At 40.6% G+C, this 25166-nt stretch overlaps 1 protein-coding gene across 1 annotated transcript in view; it reads left to right on the top strand.

Moving 5' to 3' along the window:
• Nucleotides 1-25166, top strand: part of LIMCH1 (LIM and calponin homology domains 1) — a gene marked incomplete at both ends in the record, with an annotated part of 360621 nt that overhangs the window by 119138 nt on the left and 216317 nt on the right. The window contains one exon of the mRNA XM_080697252.1: nucleotides 22951-23021. Within this exon, the coding sequence (XP_080553378.1) occupies nucleotides 22951-23021 (71 nt within the window). The remainder of the gene's footprint in view (nucleotides 1-22950; nucleotides 23022-25166) is intronic.

The raw sequence follows: 25166 nt of genomic DNA, 5'->3' as shown, positions 1-25166 counted from the left end.
CCCGCGGGACGCAGAGACCATTGCTGGACACCGCACACTGGACCCTTGAGCACCTACCCTGCACCCCTGGCCCACCGTGGGGTATTCCCAACCTCCTGGTAGCCAGATGCTTAGTTCTAAGTGAGAACACAGCTCAATACACCTTGGAAGAACATACCAGCAGCAATAGACAGCTGCACCCACTCTCACTAGGGTCCAGTATTAACAGGGCATCCAGCCTGCACTCTTGGAATAGGCAGAGCTCTGGCAGTAAGTGTGGCCACCCAGGAACCAGCATTCATTTGCCCAGGGCACATCTTGGGACCACACCTGGCTAGCCCAGCTGGAATTTCCAGAGACACAAGAAAATCCATCGGGCCACAAAATCTGCTCAGGACCTCAGGGGGAAGTGCCAATTACACTTTAGTCACTCTCCACCCCTGCTGTAGGGAAGCACAGGCTGGAGGCGAGGGTGGTGAGTGCAGATGTGCTGACCACAGGTTAGAATTTCGCAGAATCTGTGAACTGTACAGAATCAAATAACAGTGAAACCAGACACCCGGACACACAAACCTAAAGCAGCTAAAGGAGAAAAAGGTGTCCAAACACCCAGAGTGACTTAAGAAGATAAAAATAGAGTACAAAGAAAACTAAGAGACATTGGACGGTATCCTGAAAGCTACCAAGCAATCAGATACACACATATTATATGGACCTGACCCCATATGCGTAAATAAGTAGGACTGTTTGTTTTACTTTTAATGTGGATGTTATGTTTTCTTTTGCTTTTAAAGTGCTTTTGTTTTAGTATGGTTATTGCTGTTTTCTTTTTTTTTTCTTTTTTTTTCTTCTTTTAATCCAAACTTCTCTTACTTTAACTTGTTGTTTTATATATATATACATTGGATAGTTTGCCTTATTTTTTTATTTCACACGGCTGCTAGTTCCTTTTATTTTATTCCTCTTCCTTTTTCCTCTTTCTTCCCTTTTCCTTCCTTTTCTTTCATTCTCCTCCTTTGATTGGTTTACCTTCCTTTTTCTTGGATTACATAATAGTCTTGGTATCTTGAGGGGATTCTTTTTTTTTTTTTTTTTTTTTTATGTCTGTCTGCTCCTACCAGCATCCCTATTTACAAACCTTCCCACACTAACCTACATACATTTCTCCCCCAAAACTTTTCCCCATAATATACCTCATGGTTTAAAACTCAAAGTATTTTTTATATCCATAACTACTCTACTAACAACAAGAGTCCTAGTAGTTAACTCTCTCTCATTCATAGCAAGTTATTACTTTATCATACTTAAAGTCCTTCTCAACCTAACATATCCTCCACCTAATCTGACTCCTTTACCCATCACCCCAGCTCCTCCCACATCACCCACTTTCAACACTGGAAAGGCTCTGCTGACTGGCCGATACTCCTAAACTCCTAATATTAAGATTTGACTAAACACATTACTCACGAACGATGGGTAGAAATCAGAAAAACAGGACAGAGAACACTATAAATATGAGAACCAGGAGTTATGAAGAGACAGCAGAAATCACGAATACTGACCTACTAGAAATGCAAGAAGGGGAGTTCAGAATCTTGTTGTTCAATATGATGAAAGGTTTTAAAACAAGTATAGAGGAGGTTAAAGGTGAAATAGAAACACTAAAAAAGAATCAGAAAGAGGTCTGGAATGAAATGAAAGAGGCAATAAGTGAAATGAAGACAGCAATAGAAAGAAACTCTGGAAGATTAGATGAAATGGAAAACAGAATATCAATATTAGAAGACAGTACATCCCAAACCGAAAACACAGTCAGCGATATACAGAAATCTTTACAGCAACAAAACCTAAACATCCAGCAATTATGGGATAATATGAAGCGCCCTAATTTACGGATAATAGGCATTGAGGAAGGGATAGAGGTACAGACCAAGGGCATATGTAATATCTTCAAGGAAATAATCTCAGAGAATTTTCCAAATATGGAAAGAGACTTGAATCTTCAAGTACAGGAGGCATACAGAACTCCACTGAGACAGGACCAAAGAAAAACCACTCCACGCCACATAATAACCAAATTGACCAGCATAGAGGCCAAGGAAGGAATCTTAAAAGCAGTGAGAACAAAAGGACAGGTGACATATAGAGGCAAAACAATAAGAATCACCCCAGACTATACAACCCAGGTCAGGAATGCTAGGAGAGACTGGTATGACGTGATTCAGACCCTGGAAGAACATAACTTCCAGCCCAAATTAATCTACCCAGCAAAACTACTATTCAAGATCAATGGGGAAGTCAAAGTCTTTCAGGATAAACAGAACCTCAAAAAATTCATGAATTCAAAGCCAACACTAGAGAAAATTCTTAAAGAAATAAATCATAAGGAAGAAAAAAGAAGCAGACTCCAGAATCAGAGAAGCGAGGAAGTTAATAAGTGGGCCATTTAAGTAAAGAAGAAAGATCACAACACCCAAGAGTAGACAGAACACAAAATGGCAGAAAACAAAAAGCATATTTCAATAATATCACTTAATGTCAAAGGACTTAACTCACCAATCAAAAGACATAGACTGGCAATGTGGATTAGGAAACATAATCCAAACATATGCTGTCTGCAAGAAACTCACCTCACAGCCAAAGACATTCACAGGTTGAAGGTGAAAGGATGGAAAAAGATATACCATGCCACCAGTGACCGAAAAAGAGCAGGGGTAGCAACCCTGATATCCAACAAAACAGACTTTAAAATAAAACACATCAAAAGAGACAAATCAGGGCACTTCCTTTTATTAAAAGGAACAATACACCAAGAAGATATAATGATAGTAAATATTTATGCCCCAAATGTGGGTGCAACCACATTCGTAAAACAAACCCTTCTGGACATAAGATCCCAAGTAGACCCAAATACAATAATTCTGGGAGACTTTAATACGCCTCTCACACCACTGGATCGATCTTCGAGGCAAAAGATGAGTAAAGATGCTTTAGAACTAAAGGAAACCATAAACCAAATGGACCTAATAGACGTTTTCAGAGTATTTCAACCAGGAACTACAGAATACACTTTCTTCTCAGCAGCCCATGGAACCTTCTCCAAAATAGATCACATCCTGGGACACAAAGAAAATACCAGCAAATTCAAAAAATGTAATATAATCCCATGCATCTTTTCAGACCACAATGGAATAAAAGTAGAAATCAACAACAGGAAACTCGAAAGAAAGTATTCAAATTCATGGAGAATGAATGATACACTACTAAATGACGAATGGGTAAGAGCAGAAATTAGGGAAGAAATAAAGAAATTTATGGAAACAAACGAAAACAGAGACACAACCCACCAAAACCTATGGGACACCATGAAGGCAGTACTAAGAGGAAAGTTTATCGCATTGAGTGCCCACATAAAAAGGATGGAGAACCACCAAGTAAAGAACCTAATGAAACAACTCAAGGATCTAGAAATTCTGCAACAATCCATTCCCAAAGCCAGCAGAAGACGAGAAATCATCAAAATTAGAGCAGAAATAAATGAAATAGAGAACAAAAAAACAATTCAAAGAATCAATAAAACAAAAAGTTGGTTCTTTGAAAAGATTAATAGAATTGATAAACCCCTGGCCAACCTAACCAAAAGAAAAAGAGAATCAACTCAAATTACCAAAATTAGAAATGAAAAAGGAGATATCACCACTGATAGTGAAGAAATTCAAAACATTATCAGAAACTACTTTAAAAATTTATACTCCAATAGATTTGAAAACCTGGATGAAATTGACAGATTTCTAAACACAGTTAACCTTCCTACACTCAACCAAGAGGACATAGCAAGCCTAAACCAACCAATAACAACCAAAGAAATAGAAACGGCAATAAAAATTCTTCCACCAAAGAAAAGCCCAGGCCCAGATGGGTTCCCAGCTGAATTCTACAAAACCTTCAGTGAACAACTAATACCAATACTTCATAACACGTTCCGGGAAATTGAAAGAGATGGAACTCTTCCAAATTCCTTCTATGAGGCCAGTATCACATTAATCCCCAAACCAAATAAAGATACCTCAAGAAAGGAAAACTACAGACCAATATCCTTAATGAACATAGATGCAAAAATTCTAAACAAAATACTAGCTATACGCATTCAAAACTATATCAAGAGAATAATTCATCACGACCAAGTCGGTTTCATCCCAGAAAAACAAGGCTGGTTCAACATACGCAAATCAATACATGTTATTCACCACATAAATAGAACCAAGAACAAAAACCACATCATCATAGCAATAGATGCTGAAAAAGCATTCGACAAAATCCAACACCCATTTATGTTAAAAACACTGCAAAAAATTGGGATAGAAGGAAAGTACTTCAACATCATCAAGGCAATATACTGCAAACCCAAAGCCAACATTATATTGAATGGGGAAAAACTGCAAGAATTTCCGCTACAGTCAGGAACAAGACAAGGATGCCCACTTTCACCTCTCCTTTTCAATATAGTCCTTGAGACTCTTGCTGCAGCAATCAGACAAGAGAAGGAAATCAAAGGAATCCACATAGGAAGAGAGGAAGTGAAATTATCCTTATTCGCAGATGACATGATCCTTTACCTGGAAGACCCAAAGAACTCAACCAAAAGACTTCTGGAGCTGATCGACAAATTCGGCAAAGTCGCAGGTTACAAAATCAACCTAAAGAAATCAGTGGCCTTTCTTTATGCCAACAACGAATCCACAATGAAGGAAACAAAAACAACAATTCCATTCACTATAACCTCAAAACCAATAAAATACCTAGGAATAAACCTAACCCAAGATGTAAAAGACCTCTACAACAAAAACTATAAAACATTAAAAAAAGAAATAGAAGAAGACCTTGGAAGATGGAAAGATCTCCCGTGCTCATGGATAGGCAGAATAAATATCATCAAAATGGCCATTCTGCCAAAACTGATCTATAGGTTCAATGCAATTCCCATTAAAATACCAGTGACATTCTTCAGAGACCTAGAAAAATCAATCATGAACTTCATATGGAGAAAGAAAAGACCTAGAATAGCCAAAGCAATTCTCAATAACAAGAAACACGCAGGAGGCATTACAATCCCAGACTTCAAACTATACTATAGAGCAATAGTAGTAAAAACAGCATGGTACTGGCACAAAAACAGATATACTGACCAGTGGATTAGAATAGAAGATACAGAAACAAACCCACACATCTTTAGTCAATTAATCTTTGACAAAGGGGCCAAACACATACGCTGGAGAAAAGACAGCCTTTTCAACAAGTGGTGCTGGGAGAACTGGCTAGCCATTTGTAAAAAGATGAAGCTAAACCCCTATATCTCACCTAACACAGGAATCAACTCAAGATGGATCAAAGACTTAGAAATTAGACCTGAGACGGTGAAGTTAGTAGAGGAGAACATAGGTTCAACACTACAACATATTGGCACAGGCAGTAACTTTCTCAACAAAACCTCCAAAGCTCAGGAAATTAAAGCAAGAATAAACAAGTGGGATAACATTAAACTAAAAAGTTTCTTCTCATCAAAGGAAACTATCAATAACCTAAAGAGGAAGCCTACAGAATGGGAAAGGATCTTTACCAGCCACCATTCTGATAGGGGGCTAATATCCAGAGTATACAAAGAGCTCAAAAGGCTCTACACCAACAAAACAAACAACCCAATCAAGAAATGGGCAAATGAACTAAATAGACACTTCACAAAAGAAGAGATACAAAGGGCTAATAGATACATGAAAAGATGTTCTTCATCACTGGCCATCAGGGAGATGCAAATCAAAACTACACTGAGATTCCATCTAACCCCAGTGAGAGTAGCAAGCATAAAGAAATCAAACAACAACAAATGCTGGCGAGGATGTGGGGAAAGAGGAACTCTTTTACACTGTTGGTGGGAGTGCAAACTAGTTCAGCCACTATGGAGATCTGTGTGGAGATTCCTAAGAAAGGTGGGAATAGATCCACCATATGATCCAGCTATACCACTCCTGGGTATCTTTCCAAAAGGGTTGAATTCAGAGAAATACAGCAACATATGCATACCTATGTTCATAGCAGCACAATTTGTAATAGCCAAAATATGGATCCAACCCAGATCACCATCAACAGATGAATGGATAGCAAAACTGTGGGAAATACACACAATGGAATTCTATTCAGCCATAAAGAAGAACAAAATTTTATCATTTACAAGAAGATGGAAAGCCCTGGAAAGCATCATGTTAAGTGAGATCAGCCAAGCACAGAAGGAGAAGATACACATGTTTCCTCTAATATGCCCAAACTAGAAAACACAAAGGATACCAGTAGGACCCCAGATATTAGAGGGGAAATACTAGCTAAGTTTTAATGGAAAGATAGGAGAGGAGAAAGGCCGATCTTGATTAAGGAGCATCTTCACCTGAACATGTGTAAAATTATGAATAAGACATGGTTAACCTGGCCAACCATTGGTGGGGGGGGGGGAGAAAACGGGGGCGGGGGGAGAGGGCACCAAATATAGTGTAAATGTATACTATTTATGTTCAATAAAAAAAATTGTTAAAAAAAAAATCTTTAAAAAAAAAAAAAATACTGTTACAATAGCAATTAAATTCCAACCTGGGTTTGAAGGGGACATTTAAACCCTAGCACTGGCTTCGTGTGTGTGTGTGTGTGTGTGTGTGTGTGTGTGTGTGTGTGTATTTGTAGTATTAGGGGTTGAACCCAGGGCCATTCTACCTCTGAACTATACCCACAGCCCTATTTAAAAAAAAAAAAATTAAATTTTTATTGGTGAATTGTACTCATACATCTTTTTTTTTTTTTTCTTTGTGGTACTGAGGTTCCTGGAAACCCTTCTACCCTTCTACTTCTGGGCTACACTCCCAGACCTATTTTTTATATTTTTTTAATTTGGAAACAGGGTCTCTTAAGCCTGTGTGGCTGGCTCTGAACCTGCGTGATCCTCCTGTCTCCACCTCCCAAGTGCGGAGATTACAAGCGTGTGCAACCACGCCCGGCTATAGTCATACATCTTAATGGGATACAAGATGGTGGAGGCATAAATGCACACATCACCCAATTAGTCCTTACCCAAGTCCTGCCCCATTCCCTCTCCCTCCTTCCTTCTCATGTTTAGCTTAGTGATTGACGTGATTTGATACGTTTGTTAAAGTACCTCATGTGCATTAGAGAATTTCCCTCTTCCTCCCTCCCATCCCCTCAGGTCACCTTATTTGCTCCTCTATAGGATCTCCTTCTTCATCCAGAGTTCCTCCTATGACCCATTTCACCCTAGCTTTCGCATATTAGGGAAAGCATCTGATTTCTTATATTTTGTGACTGACTAATCTCAGTTAGCATAATGTCCTCCTGTTCCATCCATTTCACTGTAAATGATATAATTGTGTTTTTCTTTATAGCTGCATAAAATTCCATTGTGTACCTATCCCATAGTTTTGTAATCCATTCATCTGTTGGTGGACATCTTGGCTGGATCCATAGTTTGGCAATGGTGAATTGTGCAGCTATGAACATAGATACATTTGCATTAGTTTGGTGATTTGTTTCCTTCCTTTTGGGTAGATACCCAGAAGTGGTAATACTGGATCAATGGTAAGTTCGTTTCCATTTTTCTGAGGATCCTCCATACTGTTTTCCAAAGTGGTTGTACTAATTGGCAATCTCACCAACAATGTTTTGGTGTTCCCACTTCTCCACATTCTCACCATCATTTGTTGTTGTTTGTGTTTGAATGATTGCCATTCTAGATGGAGTTAGGTGAAATCTCACGGTAGTTTTGATTTGCATCTCTCTGATTGCCAATGATGCTGAGCATTTTTTTCCATGCATTTATTGTCCATTTGAATTTCTTCCTTTGTGAGGTATCTATTTAATTCACTTGTCCATTTTTGTTTGGGGTTTCTTAGTGCTGAGTTTCTTGAGTTCTCTGTATAATTCTAGATATTAGTCCTCTATTGGAGGAGTAGTTGGTAAAAACCTCCCATTCTGTTGGCTCTCATTTGAGGTTCTTGATAGTTTCCTTTGCTGTACAGCTCTTCAGTTTAATGCAATCCCATGTATTGACTCACCTTGTAGTTTGTTGTGCCTTTGGGGTATTGTTGAGAAACTTTTTATCCATGCCTATGTGTTGCAGTGTTTGACCTTTCCCCTCTTCAAGGAGCTTTAAGGTCTCTGGTCTAATTTTCAAGTCTTTGATCCATCTTGAATTGACTCTTGTGCAGGGTGGGAAAGTGGGATTTATTTCCATTTTTCTGCATATGATTAATCAGTTTTGCCAACACCATTTGTTGAACAGAATATCTTTTTTTTTTCAGTGTATGTTTTTGGCCCCTTTGTCAAAAATCAATTGGCTGTAAATGTATGGATTTGTTTCTGAGTCTTCTATTGTGTTCCATTGGTCTATGTATCTGTTTTTGTGCCAGTACCATGCTGTTTTTATTACTATGGCTTTGTAGTATATTTGAAGCCAGGTATTGTGATTCCTCCTGCATGGTTTTTGTTGCTGAGAACTACTCTGGCTATTCTGAGTTTTTTGTTGTTCCAAATGAATTTAAGGACTAATTTTTTTTATGTCTGTGAGGAATAACCTTGGTAATTTAATAAGTATCACATTGAATCTGTAGATTACTTTTGGAAGTATGGCCATTTTGATGATATTTATTCTGCCTATCCATGAACATGGAAGATCTTTCCATCTTCTAAGGTCTTCTTCAATTTCTTTTTTCAATGTTTTATAATTTTCTTTGTAGAGGTCTTTTACCTTCTTGGTTAAGTTTATTCCTAAGTATTTTATTTTTTGTGGAAAATACTTAGTGGAATTCTTTTCTGGATTTCTTTTTCAGTGGATTTATGGTTGGTGCACAGAAAAGCTTCTGATTTTTAAAGATTGATTTTGTATCCAGACACACTTGGGGAAGTGCTGCTGTAAGCATTTTTTTTTTTTAATCTCCTGGGGAGGCCTGAGAATAAATGTGAAGGCCAGTATTCATGAAACAATCATTGAATCCCTCTAGAGACGTGATCTGGAGAACAAATATGGCTTTTGCATTGAACTCCCCCAGTGCTGTAAGATCAAACTGGATAATGTTGGTGTAAGTGTAGATCTTTCAAGGACCTGCCGATCTCCAGAGTGGGAAGGTGCTGAGAGCTGTGTGCTGTTTACTGCATGCCCTTTTAGGTGCCAGGTCTGTGTCTTTGTCTTTCCTTAGGTTTGCCATTCCAAGCAATAGTATATCCGGCCCCAACAGTAGCAACATGTTGCATAATAGATGAAGCCGAAGAGACTCAGGCAGCCGGCAGCAATTAAAAAAGTAAAGAGCAGAGTTGTTGGTGGCTGCAAATAGCAGCAGTCTTCCCCCATCCTTTTTACAAACAGATCCTCATGTCAATCAGCAGTAAAGCAGCAACTGGTCTACCTTACTAGTTCTTCTTGTTCTCTCCTTAATAGTGTCATTGAGAGCCTAGCTTGGATAGCATGTGTCCTCATCTTGGAAGCGGGGTGTTTCATTCCATTTGTCATCTAAAAGTTGATTGCAGCCGGGCGTGGTGGCCCATGCTTGCAATCCCCGCACTTGGGAGGCGGAGACAGGAGGATTGCACAGGTTTGAAGCCAGCTGCTCTGGCTTAAGAAGACCCTGTTTCCAAATAAAAATATAAAAAATTGGTGTCTGGGAGTATTGCCCAGAGGTAGAGGGTTTCTAGGAACCCCAGTACCACCAACCCCCCCCAAACAAATAAAAGTTGATTGCAACCTGGCTGTCTACAAACTTATTTAGTTAAAAATTATATCACTGTATACTAGAATGGATTGTGGACAATTAGAAGCTTTGTTCTCATTCTTGGCTTTCCAATAATGGAGAGGGAGAAACTTGTTTTTAAGTTCCATTAGAAGCATTTACATATTTATCTAGTTATATGCTTTGTTTTTTCAATCATTGTTTGTTACCATTTTTCCAGTGTCATGGATATTCAGAAACTGTAATGCAGTTGGAACACTGCTTTTAATGCATGGGACACAGACTAAGTTTGCAGCAGGGTTCTGGAGCTAGCTTTCATGACTGGGGACAAAGGGTTGTATTGTTTCTTTTCCACTCTGCATTCACTGACATCAGGTTGAGTCTGAATTCAGCCATGGTAGGAATAATTACACTGTGGAGATTGGAAACTGCTATTCATCAGAGATGCTTCATCCCCCGTGAGAATTGGTTGTTAAGCACTTAGCAGAACATCATTGGTCCTAAGCCTGATTGCAACCTGGTTAGCTGTCTACAAACTTACTTTGTTAAAAATTATAACACAGAGCCAGGCATGGTGGTGCAAGCTTGTAATCCCAGCATTTGGGAGACTGAGACAGAAGGATTGTGGTTCGAGGACAGCCTCAGATACTTAGTCCCTTTGCAACCCAGGAAAACCTTGCTTCAAAATAAAGAATAAAAAATATGGCAGGTAGAATGCCCCTGGGTTCTATCTCCAATACTGCAAAAAGTTATAATATAATTATAATATGACCTGCTTGATGATTGTATGTCACTTATCTACAATGCCAGAAGTGTTTCTGATTTCTTTTTTGTTTGTTTTTTTAGATTTTTCAATATTTGCATATAGATAGATAGCTATAGATAGATAGATATATCTGGGGGATGAGACCCAAAACTAAAATAAAATTTAGTTTTACATTTATATTTATATACACCATTTATATTTCATGTATACCTTATACATATAGCCTGAAGGTAACTTAATATAACATTTTTAGTGCACCTGCACTCTGCCTGTGACCCATCACATGAAGCCGGGCATGGCATGTTTCATGTTGGTTTGGAAAAGTTTTAGATTTGGAGCATTTCATTTCATTTTTTTTTGTGTGTGTGTGTGTGTGTGGTATTGGGGTTCCTGGAAGCCCTTCTATATCCGGGCTACACTCCCAGACCTATTTTATACTTTTTTTTATCTTTGGAAACAGGGTCTCTTAAGCCAGTGCAGCTGGCTTCGAACCTGCACGATCCTCCTGTCTCTGCCTCCCAACCGCGGGGATTACAAGCGTGTGCCACCACGCCCGGCCAGCATTTCATATTTTGGATTTTTGTTTTATGGTTGCTCACCTGTTATAGAGTATTTGTAAAATATAATCCAGGACTTTTTAGAACATAGTTAATGTTATAACAATAACATGATTACCTTTAAATTCTTTTTTCCTTTAGTACTATCCCTAGCTGTCTGGTTAATGAAGTTTACGATGATGTTTGGGTGCAAGGTCCTATTGTCTGTCTGTTTGCTGGTTGTTGACTTATTTGTTGTTGTTTTTGTTGTTGTTATGGTTCTTATGTATTAAGCTTATAAAAACCACCCTCGTCTTTTTAAAATTTCACGGGATACTTTAGCATTGCTTTGTGTTCTTTCAGCTCTCTGTCCCATGCTGTGGAGGTGCAGGTCAGGGGAGCCTGACTCCCAGCCAAGCAGCCTTCACTGCCGTGGGGTCTACGCGGTGGCAGATGCCTCGCTGCTGCATCCATGAGGCCCAGTGATGGGTGGCATTTTAGTGGGCTGTGATTAACGCCTGCTGTCTTCATCACAGGCCAAAAGGGCAGATTTCCTGCCATAAAACATTCGGTGTAAGGTTAGAGAACCAGAGGGAGATAAGTAGGGAAACATTTCATAAGCCTGTTGGTCTTAAATGAGGCATCTCCTCTTCCTTCCTCCTCTTCCTCTCCACCCTCCATTAGTGGATATTTATTTTGCATTCTATAGGGAATCAAGTTGTATATGGGACATTCAAACTGAATTCTTTGGACACTTGCAGTGGTTTTTGGAAAAACAGAGATAAGAGTCTCCAGGCACCACCAGCGTTGTTATTACTTCGCACCGTGGTGCTGAGTGAATCGACGCTGAGCGTGTGGACCTTCTGATGCTTTTCTGGGCTGGGTGGTTTATTTTTTTATTCCACATTTTGAGGAAAAGGCACTTTGGAGGGAGAAGAAAGTGTCATGGGCAGCAGGAAGTCGAGGTTTCATTTACAACTCTCTAGATAATAGAAGAAAATCAGTAGGACACCAACTTACTAAGGCAGCATACCCTATGGTTAAGAGCGTGGGTCAGGAGCCAGGCCATCCAACCATTATCATGGCCCTGCCACCTGCTAGCCACAGGAAATTGGGCAAATTACCTAATAGTCGGTATTTTAATTTCTTTATCCTGAAAGCCAGATAATAATAACATTTATTTCAGGGCTACTGATGGCCCACTGAGCCCCCTTGCATAATTTTTTCTTTCTCTGTGTGTGGGGGGCTAGGGATTGAGCTCAAGGGCATTGTATCTCCAAGATACATCCCCAGCCCTTTTTATTTTGAAGCAGAGTCTCTCTGGGTTGCTGAAAGTCTCACTACCTTGCTGAGGCTGTCCCTGAATCTGTGATCCTCCTGTCTCAGCCTCCCAAGTACTGGGATAACAGGCACATGCCACCACGCCCAGACCCTTTGTGTAACTTGAAAAAGACCTCCTCTCAGAGTGGACTCCATGAACTTGGCATACCCAATGGCTTTATGTGAATTAGGGAAACAGGACTCTTCCTTCAGAAGGGCTTAGTTGGCTTGGCAAAGAGAACTTGGGCCAGGTGAGCTCTGACTTCTCTCCTCGGCTGCTGTCCAGTTCAGGGCACAACCTGTGGAACCAGCCTTGGTCACTCTGATTGCCACCCAGGGCACCGCGGAGTCAATGAGTGGACTGAGGTTCAATAAAAGATGCTTTTGTTACTGTCATTGTCATTTTATTTATTTATTTTTGGTGGTACTAGCTGTGGAACCCAGGGGCTTTCTACCTCTAGGCTATACTCCCAGACCTATTTTATACTTTATTTGGAAACAGAGTCTGACTAAGTCGCTGATAGCCTTGCTCAGTAGCTGAGGCTGGCTTCGAACCTGTGTGATCCTCCTGTCTCAGCCTCCCAAGCTCTGGGATTACAAGCGTGCGCCACCACGCCCAGCCTGTCATTGTCATTTTAAAGCAAGCAGGTGAAAGGGGAAGAGGATTCAGAAGAGCCTGCAAAGCTTTGCAAAGGAAATGAGTAATCCCCGTATGTGGGAGGCTGGGGCAGGACGATCACAAGTTCTAGGACAGTCTCAGCAAGTATTGAGACTCTCATCAACCTAGAGAGGCCCTGTTTCCAATATGAAATATAATCAGGCTGGGGGTGTAGCTTGAACGTAGAATGCCTCTGGGTTCAATCTCCAGTACCACACACATATATACAGAGAGAGAGAGAGAGAGAGAGAGAGAGAGAGAGAGAAGAGAGAAGAGAGAAGAGAGAAGAGAGAAGAGAGAAGAGAGAAGAGAGAAGAGAGAAGAGGAGAGAGAAGAGGAGAGGAGAGGAGAGGAGAGAGAAAAAGCTATTTTCTGGAAGCCCTTGGTTACTAGAACTATGGCTGGAACCCAGGGTTCTTGACCCTGGACCACTCCTTTCATGCTGACTAGATATCCCTAGACAATTGTGTTATGCAGACAAAAGAGCCATTGATGGAGGGCGAGAGTGAGGGGCACTGTGATCATGCCAACCCCACGTACCCCCCACTGGAGCCATCCAGGTGACAGACTCTCAAAGACACCCTGTTTTTCTCCAAAACCAAAACAGTACATTGGTTCCCTTCTCTAGTTTTCAAACGTTTGTTTTAAAATGTGCTATGTAGTTGGGCACAGTCAGTGCTGCCTGTATTCTCAGTACTTGGGAGGCCAAGACAGGAGGATCTCAGGTTCGAAGCCAGCCGTAGCAACTTAGGGAGACATTTGGCAACCTAGCTAGACCTTATTTCAAAATAAAATATAAAATAGGGCTGAGGGTGTAGCTTGCAGGTAGAACGCTTCTGGGTTCAACTTCCAGTAAAATAAAGAGGAAAATAAAATAAAATAATAGGTAGTAGGCTTGCGTGGCTCATAGCCACCATGTTGCCAGTGAATGCCAGATCTGAATAAGGTTTGTCCCCTGAAAAGCTTGCACTGAGGCTTGACTCCTCAGTGTAGCAGCGCCCAGCAGTGTGGCCTAGAGGAAGGCTACTTGAAATGCCACCAGCCTGTCTTTCTACTGAGTATTTCACCATGCTTCATTTTCATTTGGTAACCTACTAGCTTGTTTGGATGAATTCTCTTCGTTTTCTCCCTTGACGTTGACCACGTTTTGAGTGCCGAGTGCTGACCGTGTGCAGCAGTCTTGCGGTTCCTTTGGATTCCCAGCTGAAGCTATTCAGTTATTAGAATATCAGATTGTGAAATAGATCACTTCTGCAGGCAGTCTACAGTGGCTACTTGGCAGAGCATCTCGTTCTAGCTCCCTACCCCAAATCAGGAAGCCGAGGGGTTGACCCTCCCCATCCGTCCTCAGTACTAACGCGATGTTGACTTGATGGCTGGCCAGGGCCGATTCTGTGTAATGAGTAGGTGATAGAGTGAGTTGAACATAAATATGGTGACTGATAGTGAACTGGAAAATGACCGTCATCAAAACAAATCAGAAAATGCACTCCTAGAAATTACTGAGGAAGAGCTGGACAGGTTGTTGACCTGAATACTTTCTCTGGGTTGTTGAATTACTTTCAGCCCTAGCTCCTCGACAACATTTTATTATTAATATTTTGAAACATTCAAAACAAAGGAAAGAAGGGAGGATTGATCCAAGGGATTTTAACAGTTGTTAACATTTTCTGTATTTACTTCCTATATGCACATATGCCCCTATTATTTTTACCATTTCAAATTAAAATACTGATATTGGACAGCTTTTTCTCTAAATATTTTAGTGCGCACCTCCAAAGCATAAGGACATTTTCCTGCATAGTCTCTGGGTGTGCCGTTATTACCCTTTATCCAGTGAACAGTGCTAATGGCATCAAAGAACAATGCATACTAAGAATACTCCAGTTTGCCAAGTACCATCTATCATGGTTCATTTTAAGTAGGATCATGAAGAAATATATAATACATTTGGTCATGATATCTCGATCTCTTTTACAGTAGCAATCCCTTTTTTTATGACATTGACTTCCTGCAGTCTAGCTTTCTTATAAAACGTATCATTTTCTATATTTGCGCAGTTAACTACTTGTGGCCTCCTTTAATCCAGCCAACATATAGAGGGGCTCCCCCATGGGATTCCCTGTCTAATTTCTGTGCCCAGTGTTCACAAACCCAGATCCATGTTTGACATGGTAAATCTGCCTCAGTTAGGCTCTCCCTTTTCTAAGCAGTATTTTTGAATAAAAATTGAGCCACTTGATTTTAGATACTCCAGTTATGGATTTTTTTCTTCTTCAATATGAAGCTTAAAAATAATAGAACTAATATTGTAACTAACTTAAAATAATAGAACTAATTTGTACACTCAGTCTGTACTAAATGTCCTAAGAGATGGTTTCTACCCTGATTCTAATCTTCGACAATCTTAGGAAGCAGACTCTGTCATTATCTTGCAGGTATATGATGGGAACTTGGTGTTATAGGCTGATATGAAGTGTCCCTTAAGGCCCATGTGTTGGGGGTTGGCTCCCCAGTGCAGTAACGTCCAGAAGTGGTGGGATTTTAGAACAAGATTCAATAGTAAAAACTCTGGCCTGATCAGTAGATTAAGATAATGATGGATTATCATTACCACATGGCGTGGCGGCACATGCCTGTAATCCCAGTACTTGGGAGGCTGAGACAGGAGGATCACAGGTTGAGGATTAGCTTCAGCAATTTAGCAAGACTCTCAGTATTTGGGTGACATCCTGTTTCAAAACAAAATCTAAAAAGAATTGGGGGTGTAGCAGTTAAGAAGTAGGACATTCCTGGGTTCAATCACTGGTAAACACACACACACACACACACACACACACACACACACACACACACACACACTGATGTATTGATAAGATGGATTTGCTGAAATTAGCTCCAAACTAAAATATTAAGAAGCAACATGACACCCAGGTAATAAAACGCATCTCTGCTCCTTCAAAGAAAGACTTAGCCCATAGCACTCTGCTGGCCCACTTTCTTCTAGACTCTCTCTTTGCTCTCGAATCAGTCACTAAAGCTTTGGATATGCTCAAGCTCATTTTGAGTGTTGACTTTATTTCTTTGTTGCTTCTGTTCTGCCTTCTTGCAAGGCAAGGACAGCTTGAGGATGTGCAAACACAGCCACACTAAACCCACGCACGTGTCTCTGGACTGACCCATTTTTTTATGTCTCAATCTTACAATGGTTTGATCAGAGGAATGAATGCTCCAGGGTGCTCTTGAGCATCGGCTGTATTCTTAATTAGATTTTTTTTTGGGGGTAGAGTCTGTCAATCTGTGGCTATAAACAGAGCCTTCTGGTTTTCTGATGACATGATGAAAATATAAATGGATTCTGCAGATTGCATTTTATTATCCTCAATATTAAGCACTCAGAGCTGGTGCTAGAGGGAATCGTGGTCTGATAATGCTGATTAAATAACCTCTGGCCCGGACTGCTGGGCTGTTTTTTTTTTTTTTGCCAACCCAAACTGAATAGATATTAGAAGCTGTTGTTATTCCAGAAAGTGTAGCAATATAACTGTCACAAGAAGAAGAAGAGTTGGGAAGGCAAACACAGTGTTGTGGGGCAGTGTGACACTGGCTTCTGTGGAAGGAGAGCTGGGTCTAATCTCATCCTTGCTGTTGGGTAGCTGTGTTTGACCTTGGGCAGGTCACTTGAGTTGTACGACATTATTTTTCTCACCTGTAAAATAAAGTGTGCATAGATCCTGGATTTTATTCTGGTGCAAAGAGAGGTCATAGCCAGGTATAGTGGCACACACCAGTAACCCCAGTACTTGCAAGGGTGAGACAGGAGAATCACAGGTTTGAGGCCAGCCTCAGCAAGTTAGTGAGACCTCCAGCAATTTAGCAAGACCTTGTTTTAAAATAAAATAAAAATTCTGAAGAGGGCTGGTGGTGTTGAAGGTAGAATGGCCCTGGGTTCAGTCCCTAGTACATGGTTGGTGGGGGTGGGAGGGCTGAAAGAAAGGATTAGATGGATCTATAGAAAAACCCCTAGATGCTCTGTGATCAGGGACTCCTAAAAGACTCCTGTGGTTGCAGTTATCTTGCTGACAGATGACAGAAGCTTGGACTGGTGTCAGAGTGTAGAACCTATAGTAGATTTTAGGGAGACAACATTGCTCTCCCTGGTGGCTTGGATGGATCTCTGTGTTATCGTTGATATGGAGAGGACCAAAGGGGGAACAGGCTTGAGGAGGGAACAAATATCAATGTTTTGTATTAGTCATATTAAGTATGAAACCTTTATTAGGTACGCAGAAGGGGATATTGAGTAAGAAACTGGATTTCTGACTTTGAACTTGAGGTTTCATTAACATATATAAAAATGTCTTATCCTCACATGTGAGATATAGAAGGACACAGGACTTAATGGATTCGTCCAGGTGTGAGTGTGTGTGTGTGTGTGTGTGTGTGTGTGTGTGTGTGTGTGTGTGTATGTGTGTGTGTGTTATAGAAAGAAAGAGAAAGAGGCTGTTTTTACATTTAATGGTGAGAAAGTGAATTTAGTAGAGTCCTTGATATAATGGAAAAAGGCATGTTTTTTTAATGAGGCAGAAAGAAAACCAGGAGTGTCAGATGGAAAGGATCCTTGGAGAGACACGGATCCAAAAGGAAGGCGTGGCGGGCTCTGGCTGCCCCAACACTGCTTAAAATAAAATGAGAAGCCGGGCATCCTGGCACATGTCTGTAATTGCAGTACTGGGGAGGCTGAGACAGGAGGAACATAGGTTTAAGGCCAGTGGGTGGTAACTTAGTGAGACCCTATTTCAAAATAAAAAATAAAATAGTGCTTGGGGTGCTGCTCAGTGGAAGAATGTCTCTGGGTTCAACTCCTAGTACCAGAAACAAAACAAAACAAAAACAAATAAACATCAAATGAGAGAAAGGTCTTTCAACTTGGACCATGTGGCAATTTAGAATAGAAAAAGTGTACCGGTAAGGCATGGCCTCATTTAAAATCAGGGAAAAAGAGAACCGCAGTGAGGGCTAGAAAGAGGAAAACAGCAACCAGACGTATGGCCATGTGACTGCTGTTGCCACTAGCGATAATAAGATGCATCAATCTCTGTGAGTCAGGCTTTGGGAAGGGTGTGTGTACATGAATTCATTTGCTCTTTATGCAAACCTCTGGCGTAGGTACTATTATCATGTCTCCAGTGAGGAGGCTGAGGGTTGGTACAAGTTTGCTAACCTGCATCCTGCATTGGACGATTTAGCTTTTGCCGGTGGAACTGTGAATTAAACTTGGGTCTAACTCTTAACCCTTTATGAATTTCCCATGAACTAAATTAGGATAACTTGCAGATGGCTGAGGCGTGATGGCAGGGTAATGGATACTGGACCCTCATGTGGGAGATTTAGGCTGTGGAAGGAAGGAAGCAGGATGGTGGTTGAAGAGCTGGATGTGGTGGTTTTTAGGAAAAAAGGGCATCATTATGCTCCCAGCAGAGATGAGAGATGCTTTGGACCATAGGTTCCAAAGTGGGCAATACCACCCCCGGGGAATGCCGGAATGAAGAAATATAGATACATAGAACAATGCAAATTTGTCATGGCATCTCTTTGTGTATTCTCTGAAAGAAAGTAGATTTCCTGGGGAAGGGGATGCTGAGTAATTATTATTATTTTTTTACTCAAAAGGAAGTGGTAAACCAAATATCTTTGAGAACCTCTGCCAGTGTAGACAGAGGAGGGGGCTGAGATAAGGAATGGGAAGGACCCAGAGCCTTAATGGAGGAACCCTCTTTGGAAAAGAGAATTTTCATTTCTTCTTTTCGAGCTGGCAGGAAGAGATGAAAAGATTGTGTAGGTGTGGTGTGTTGAGGGGTGTGGGTGGGGAGGGGCCGCAGAGGTGGCCCTCTAGGAAAACCTGCCGGTGGTCTGCATCTCAGCCTGCTTCTGAGGGGGAGGTCACCAGCTACACTCGGAGTGGGAGAGTCCACGGATGTAATTAGGAGCAACAAGCACAGGGTCATTCTGGAGCAATCTCCTTAGAAATTAGAAACTATAAGAAATGAGGAAAAATAAGTTGCCAAAGAACCCCTCCCTTGACCCCCACCTCTGAGGTGTCTCTTTCTAGGTCCAAGTGCAACCCAGAGTCCTGGCAAACCAGGTCCTCGGCTGTCTAGGCCACGCCTACGCTTGCACGTGGGCTCCTGGGCTCTTTGGCTTCCCCTTCCCACCTGCCAGGCCCTGGACCCTGCCCTTAGCACTTCTGGTCTCTGTTCAGAGAAAGCCTCATAGAGGTCCTTTAGGAAATGCTGTTCCCTTCAGTATCAACTCAGATGCCGCCTCTGCAGCCTCCCCCGGCCAGCCTTCTCAGGCGGAGTTCAGTTTTGGGCTTTTCCCTGATGCTTTGCTTAGATGCTTCATAGAACCGAGCTTATAGCATGGGGTTGAATTCAGGTTCCGCTGTGTACTAGCTCTGAGCCTTTGGGCAAGTCTCTTAAGCCCTCTGGGCCTAGGTTGCTTGGATTCCGTGTTAGACATAATAAGCACCTTAAAGTTGTTAGGATACGTTGTCATGCGGGAGATATTTAGAATAGAAAGGGCATACATATGGTAGCTGCTCTATGACTGTGAGTTCCGGTCATTCAGTGACTTCTTCAGCCATGCAGTTTGTGTTGAAGTACTTTATTCTTGCTCAGGATTCTCTGTTCACATTTCTCTTCCAACAACCTACTGTATTGTAATATTTTTTCTTTCCTTTGGATTGCGATTCCTCCTCTCTCTCTCTCTCTCTCTCTCTCTCTCTCTCTCTCTCTCTCTCTCACACACACACACACACACACACACACCCCTTTAACAGGGAATGACATGTAATAGGTATTCAGTAAATGATTGACTAGTTCATTGCAAATTCTTGCTTAAGTAAGTGTGATTCATCATTGTTTACAAAGCACTTCCATAGCATTTTGATTTGATTTTTTTCCCCTAGCAATTCCACAAAGAGTTTATCTTTCAGGGGGAAAATATGAAAAATAAAAAAAGTTCTGTTCTGATTTATTTTACAACTTAGGTATAAAAATATGCAGAGTCATTCTTGTTAATTAAGTCAGATAGGATCAGAAGAAAAGTAAGCATAATACACTGCAAGGTGTGATTATTTTCATTAACAGTTTGTAGGAGGAAGTCACAACCTCCTTTGGGGGAAATATTTCTGTCTTCCAAAAGTTAAGTCAAAATTTTCTAAATCAATCCCAGTGACTCGAGAGGCTGAGGCGGAGGACAGCATGTTCAAAGCCAGCCTGAGCCATTCAGTGAGACTCTGTCCCAAAGTTTTAAATAGGGCTGGGGTGTAATTCAGTAGTTGCTGGGCTTAACTCCTAGAGCAACAGCATCTATTAAGTCTTGTCTTTTGTTACAGTTTTTTGATTCGAGGAACTCTTATTTTGTCAGCTAATAGAATCTCTTCTTAAGAGCATTAAGACTAAAGTTTGCTGACAAATATTTAAAATGCTCTTCAGACCTGCAGTTTGTTAGTGGACTGTCGTTTATCTACTAGATTGATTAAGAGAAGCTACAACAAAAGATTAATGAAAATATTTCCAAAGTGTCATTTATATAAATGGTAATGATCAGGCTGAGCCTGATTCTTGGCAGCCTTGTACTGTTCATGGCAATTACATAATAACAGTGGTAACAAGGCAATTAACAGAGTAGCATCGTGATGTACAATGTGTTACATTATAAACACATCATAAAAATGTTGCCCCAAACTTGTGTGGTTTTCTTTATTAGACTGGCTTTAAAGTCCTCAGTATTTTAGTTATTTGAATGGTTCAGAATGGAGCCATGAATATAGACACATTCAGAAACAGAATTACCTTTGGGTTCTATGGGAAGGAAATCGGATACAGATGAGCTTCCTCAATAACTACTTGTATAATGTGATGACACATTATAATGTCCTTTGCTTCTGTTATTTTTGTTTAGTTGCGAAGTCAGATGAAACCTTTTCTTTCCCGTCAAAACCATCAAGGTTTTGGCAAGTTATCCATTCATTGACTTTTTTTTTTTTTTTTTTTTTTGGTGGTACTGGGGTTCCTGGAAACCCTTCTACCTCCGGGCTACACTCCCAGACCTATTTTTTATATTTTTTTATTTGGAAACAGGGTTTCTTAAGCCAGCAAGGCTGGCTTTGAACCTACGCAGTCCTCCTGTCTCCACCTCCCAAGCCCGGGGACTATAAGTGAACGCCCGGCCATTCATTGACTTTTAAGCCACATGTCCTTTCAACAAATATTTTGGTTAGCAATTAAGTTGGATTAATCCTAAATCATAAAGCAGGGAAAAAATCTGATATTGGCTTTTCCTGAAAGGCACATAGGGCAGAGTTGATGATGTACTTATTATCCTAAGTACTTCTGAGGGTCCCCTTGAATGGAGAGATGTGTGTGCAAGTTTATTGTGCCTGCTTTTAACATGGTGGTGCCATCTAATTGTTTTTATCTATTCATTCATGTGTGATTGAGTGTGTGTGTGTGTGTGTGTGTGTGTGTGTGTGTATGTGTGTGTGTGTTTTATGTTGAGGAACTTTAGGGAACTGAGATGGGAAGTTATTGGAGGGCTTAAGCAGAGTATTGGCTTGATCTAGCTTGATAGGATCACCTTAGCTCCTGGGCTGAGAATAGATGGGAGAGGCAGGTGCGCAGGGAGAGAGGGCAGTTAAGAGACTCGTGAGCCATCTGGGTGTAGGTGCTGGTGCCTGGATTAGAGGCTGTGTTTAAAATAGTAGCTTTTAGCCAGACGTGGTGGCGCACGCTTCTAATCCCAGAGTTTGGGAGGCTGAGATAGGAGGATCGCACAGGTTCGAAGCCAGCCTCAGCTACTGAGTGAGGCTCTCAGCAACTTAGTGAGACCCTGTTTCTAATAAAATATAAAATAGGTCTGGGAGTATAGCCCGCAGGTCGAAAAGCCCCTGGATTCCATCCTCAGTACCACCAAAAATAAAAAATAAAATAAAATAAATAATAAAATAGTAGCTTTTGTGTCAGGTATGGTGGTACACACCTGTAATCCTAGTACTTGGGAGGCTGAGACAGGAAGATTACGGGTTGGAGGCCAGCCTTAGCAAGGCAGCGAGATTCTCAGCAACCTAGCAAGACCCTTTTTTAAAATAAAAAAGAAATAAAAAAGAAAAAAGGACTGGCATGTAGCTCAGAGGTAGAATGTATCTGGGTTTGATTCCTAGTACCCAAAACTAAAAGAAAAAAAAATTAAATAGTAGTTTTTGAAAAAAACACCTTTCATAATTTTTTTAATCATGGGGAAAAAGTGAGATATTTGCAAACTTATGTTAAGAATGACTTCTCATCAGTTTTCTTACCTTTTCTCAAGTAAGCATGAGAGGATATTAACAAGATAAGAATAATAGTGATTAAGAATAATAATGATGTTTTGTAATAGAATTTGAACATTGGATTAAAAATGTGAGACCATTTTGTTTCCTTTGGACTGCTCTTGTGTCATTTCTTTAAAGAAAAGAAACTTATTTGGATTTTCTGAGAATAAAGTAATCTATATGAATGATTGGTAAAATATGGTAAATTCAAAAGCAAAGTGAAAATCATAGATGATTCTCACTATGAAATTATATATTGGCCTCAACTTATTGTGGCTAAATCCCTAAAAGCAACAAATTTTCATCAGGAAGAACAGGATGTCTTATGAGGTGCCAGACAGAAAAAGCTCCAAAGAAATAGACTAAATTTAACTTTAGCTGATCTGGGCAAAATTACACGTGGGAAGGAAGTTCAGGCCTCTCAAATTTTCCTCATCTTGGAATGTTACTATGTTTTTCAAGGTTCTTGAATTTTTTTAATTGAACTTCCTGATTAAAAAAGAAAAAATTCATGGTTTTTTTTTTTTTTTCTTTTCCAGCAAGTAACTGGCAGAAGTTTTGGTGATAAAGATTTTCGAACGGGACTAGAAAATGGAATTCTTCTCTGCGAGTAAGTATAGCCTGTATTTCATTGGCTTTATTAAAGAAGCTTTCTTAATATATTCAGTTTATTATAAACTTCTAATGTGCTATTTGTAACCCATTAAGTTCCAAGATTTCAATTCTGCCAATATTTCAGTGAAATTGACACAGGTGCATTAAAATAACTTCAAAATCATTAATGAGAGCTTTATGATTTTTTAAGAATGAAAAAAAAAAACAGATGGCTCTGTAATTGAGACCCAAGGACAATGTGAAATCTCCACATAGATAAGACATCCCATAAACAGGTCATTGGACAAATATGATATCTGGGATGTCAGGACAAAAAGGGGTTAAATTTGCCGGGCATGGTGGTGCATGCTTGTAATCCCAGCATTTGGGAGGCAGAGACTGGAAGATTGAGAACAGCCTCAGCTGCTTAATGAGGCCCTTCACAACTCAGTGAGAGCCTGTTTCAAAAATAAAAAGGGCTGGGGGTATAGCTCGGAGATACAATGCCCCTGGGTTCCATCTCTGGTATTTTAAAAAAAAGAATTTATTCACAGTATGAATATGAAACAACAAAAAAAAAAATCACCTGACAAGTGAGGAAACACAAGCAGCTAGGGAGTCTTGGCACACGACAGGGAGTGGTAGGGACTGTGGCAACCTTAAATAAAATGGAACAGGAGTAACTGCTGCCTTCGCTCCACCAGCTTTTGCTAAGTGGGAATTCGGGCCCAGGTCACTGTGAGGGTGTAGACCTAGTTGTGATAAAAGTAGCAGCTTTCTCCCCTTTTCAACCTTAAACAAAAGCAGCTTATGCCAAGTGGAAACAGGCTTCTGATTCTCATCACATCTTAAAACCATGTGAGGTAATGTCACTTACCGGACCTCCTTCATGAAGGCCTTTTGAATATGTTTCATTTGTGTGGTTGGCAAAGTTCAAATGTGGATGATAACAGCAGTGTTTTCTGTTTTGATGTGAGTCTCTGTCGCAGTGTACTTTTGTGGCAATAAAATTAAGAGATTTCTGTGAAGTGATTCTAGACACAAAATAAGCTAACTATATATGGACATTAAGCTTCGAGATTTAGAAAATTGAATTTGTTTAATAGATTCAATGGTTTGGATACTGATTTATGTTTTATTAAGATGCAATGCATACGGCCCAACATCCTGCACCTCAATGAATAGTTAGATGATAGGTTTTAAATATGCACATGCATGTAACCTATACCTAAGTCAGTATCTCAAAGGGTGAGTTTCCTCCTGCCCCCCACCTCGACCCACTGCATCACAATGCCCTGGGGACAAGCGCTGTTCTGATTTCTTTCCCAATAGCATCTCTTTTGTCTTATCTTGAACCTTATGTCAAAGGAATTACACAGAGTGGACAAATATTTTGGTGAGTTTTAGAATATTGTCTGATGAAGTTGAAAAAGCATGTGACTTGGGGCCTGGAAACTAAAAGTTCAAGTCATTACTTCAGTTCTTACATCGTTTAACTTCCTTGGGCCTCACTTTTTTCTTCTTTCTGAATGGTGATTAAAAAAAGAATTGCCATCCGGGCATGGTGGCGCACGCTTGTAATCCCAGCATTCGGGAGGCTGAGACCAGAGGATCGCAGTTCACGGACAGCCTCAGCTACTTAGTGAAGCCCTCTGCAACTCAGAGAGACCCGGTTTCAAAAATAAAGAATAAAAAATAGGGCAGGGGGTGTAGCTTGGAGGTTGAATGCCCCTGGGTTCCATCCCCAGACCCACAAAAAAAAAACAAAACAAAAAAACCCCTTCATTTCATAGGCTTTTCATGAACGTCAACAGGATAATGTGGATAAGGTATTTTAAAAGATTGTGCAGTGCTTTGCAAATGTGGTTCATTGTGCAGAACCTTTCAAAATAGTTTATACTGGCATTTTCTGCCTCTCCATTGCCCTCCTCCCTTGTCCAGAGAACACTGAAATTCCCAGGTTGCTGTTTCCATAACCTTCTTCCTGTGTCCATCACCGTCTTCCCATCTTCTGACTGTATTTCCCTTAGCATCTCTCTTTCCTGAATTAACCTAAGTTGGAGCTCATCCACAAGCCATAATTAGCTCCCCTCTCGCCAACACCAGCTCCAAAATGCTTCCCTTCTGTGCTGGCGCTTGCTTTCCAGTGAGTCTGGGCTGG

Source organism: Muscardinus avellanarius, assembly GCF_963383645.1.
Source record: "Muscardinus avellanarius genome assembly, chromosome: 6".
Taxonomy (NCBI): domain Eukaryota; kingdom Metazoa; phylum Chordata; class Mammalia; order Rodentia; family Gliridae; genus Muscardinus; species Muscardinus avellanarius.
Note: the sequence above shows the minus strand (reverse complement) of the source record. Positions and strands in the feature narration are given on the sequence as shown.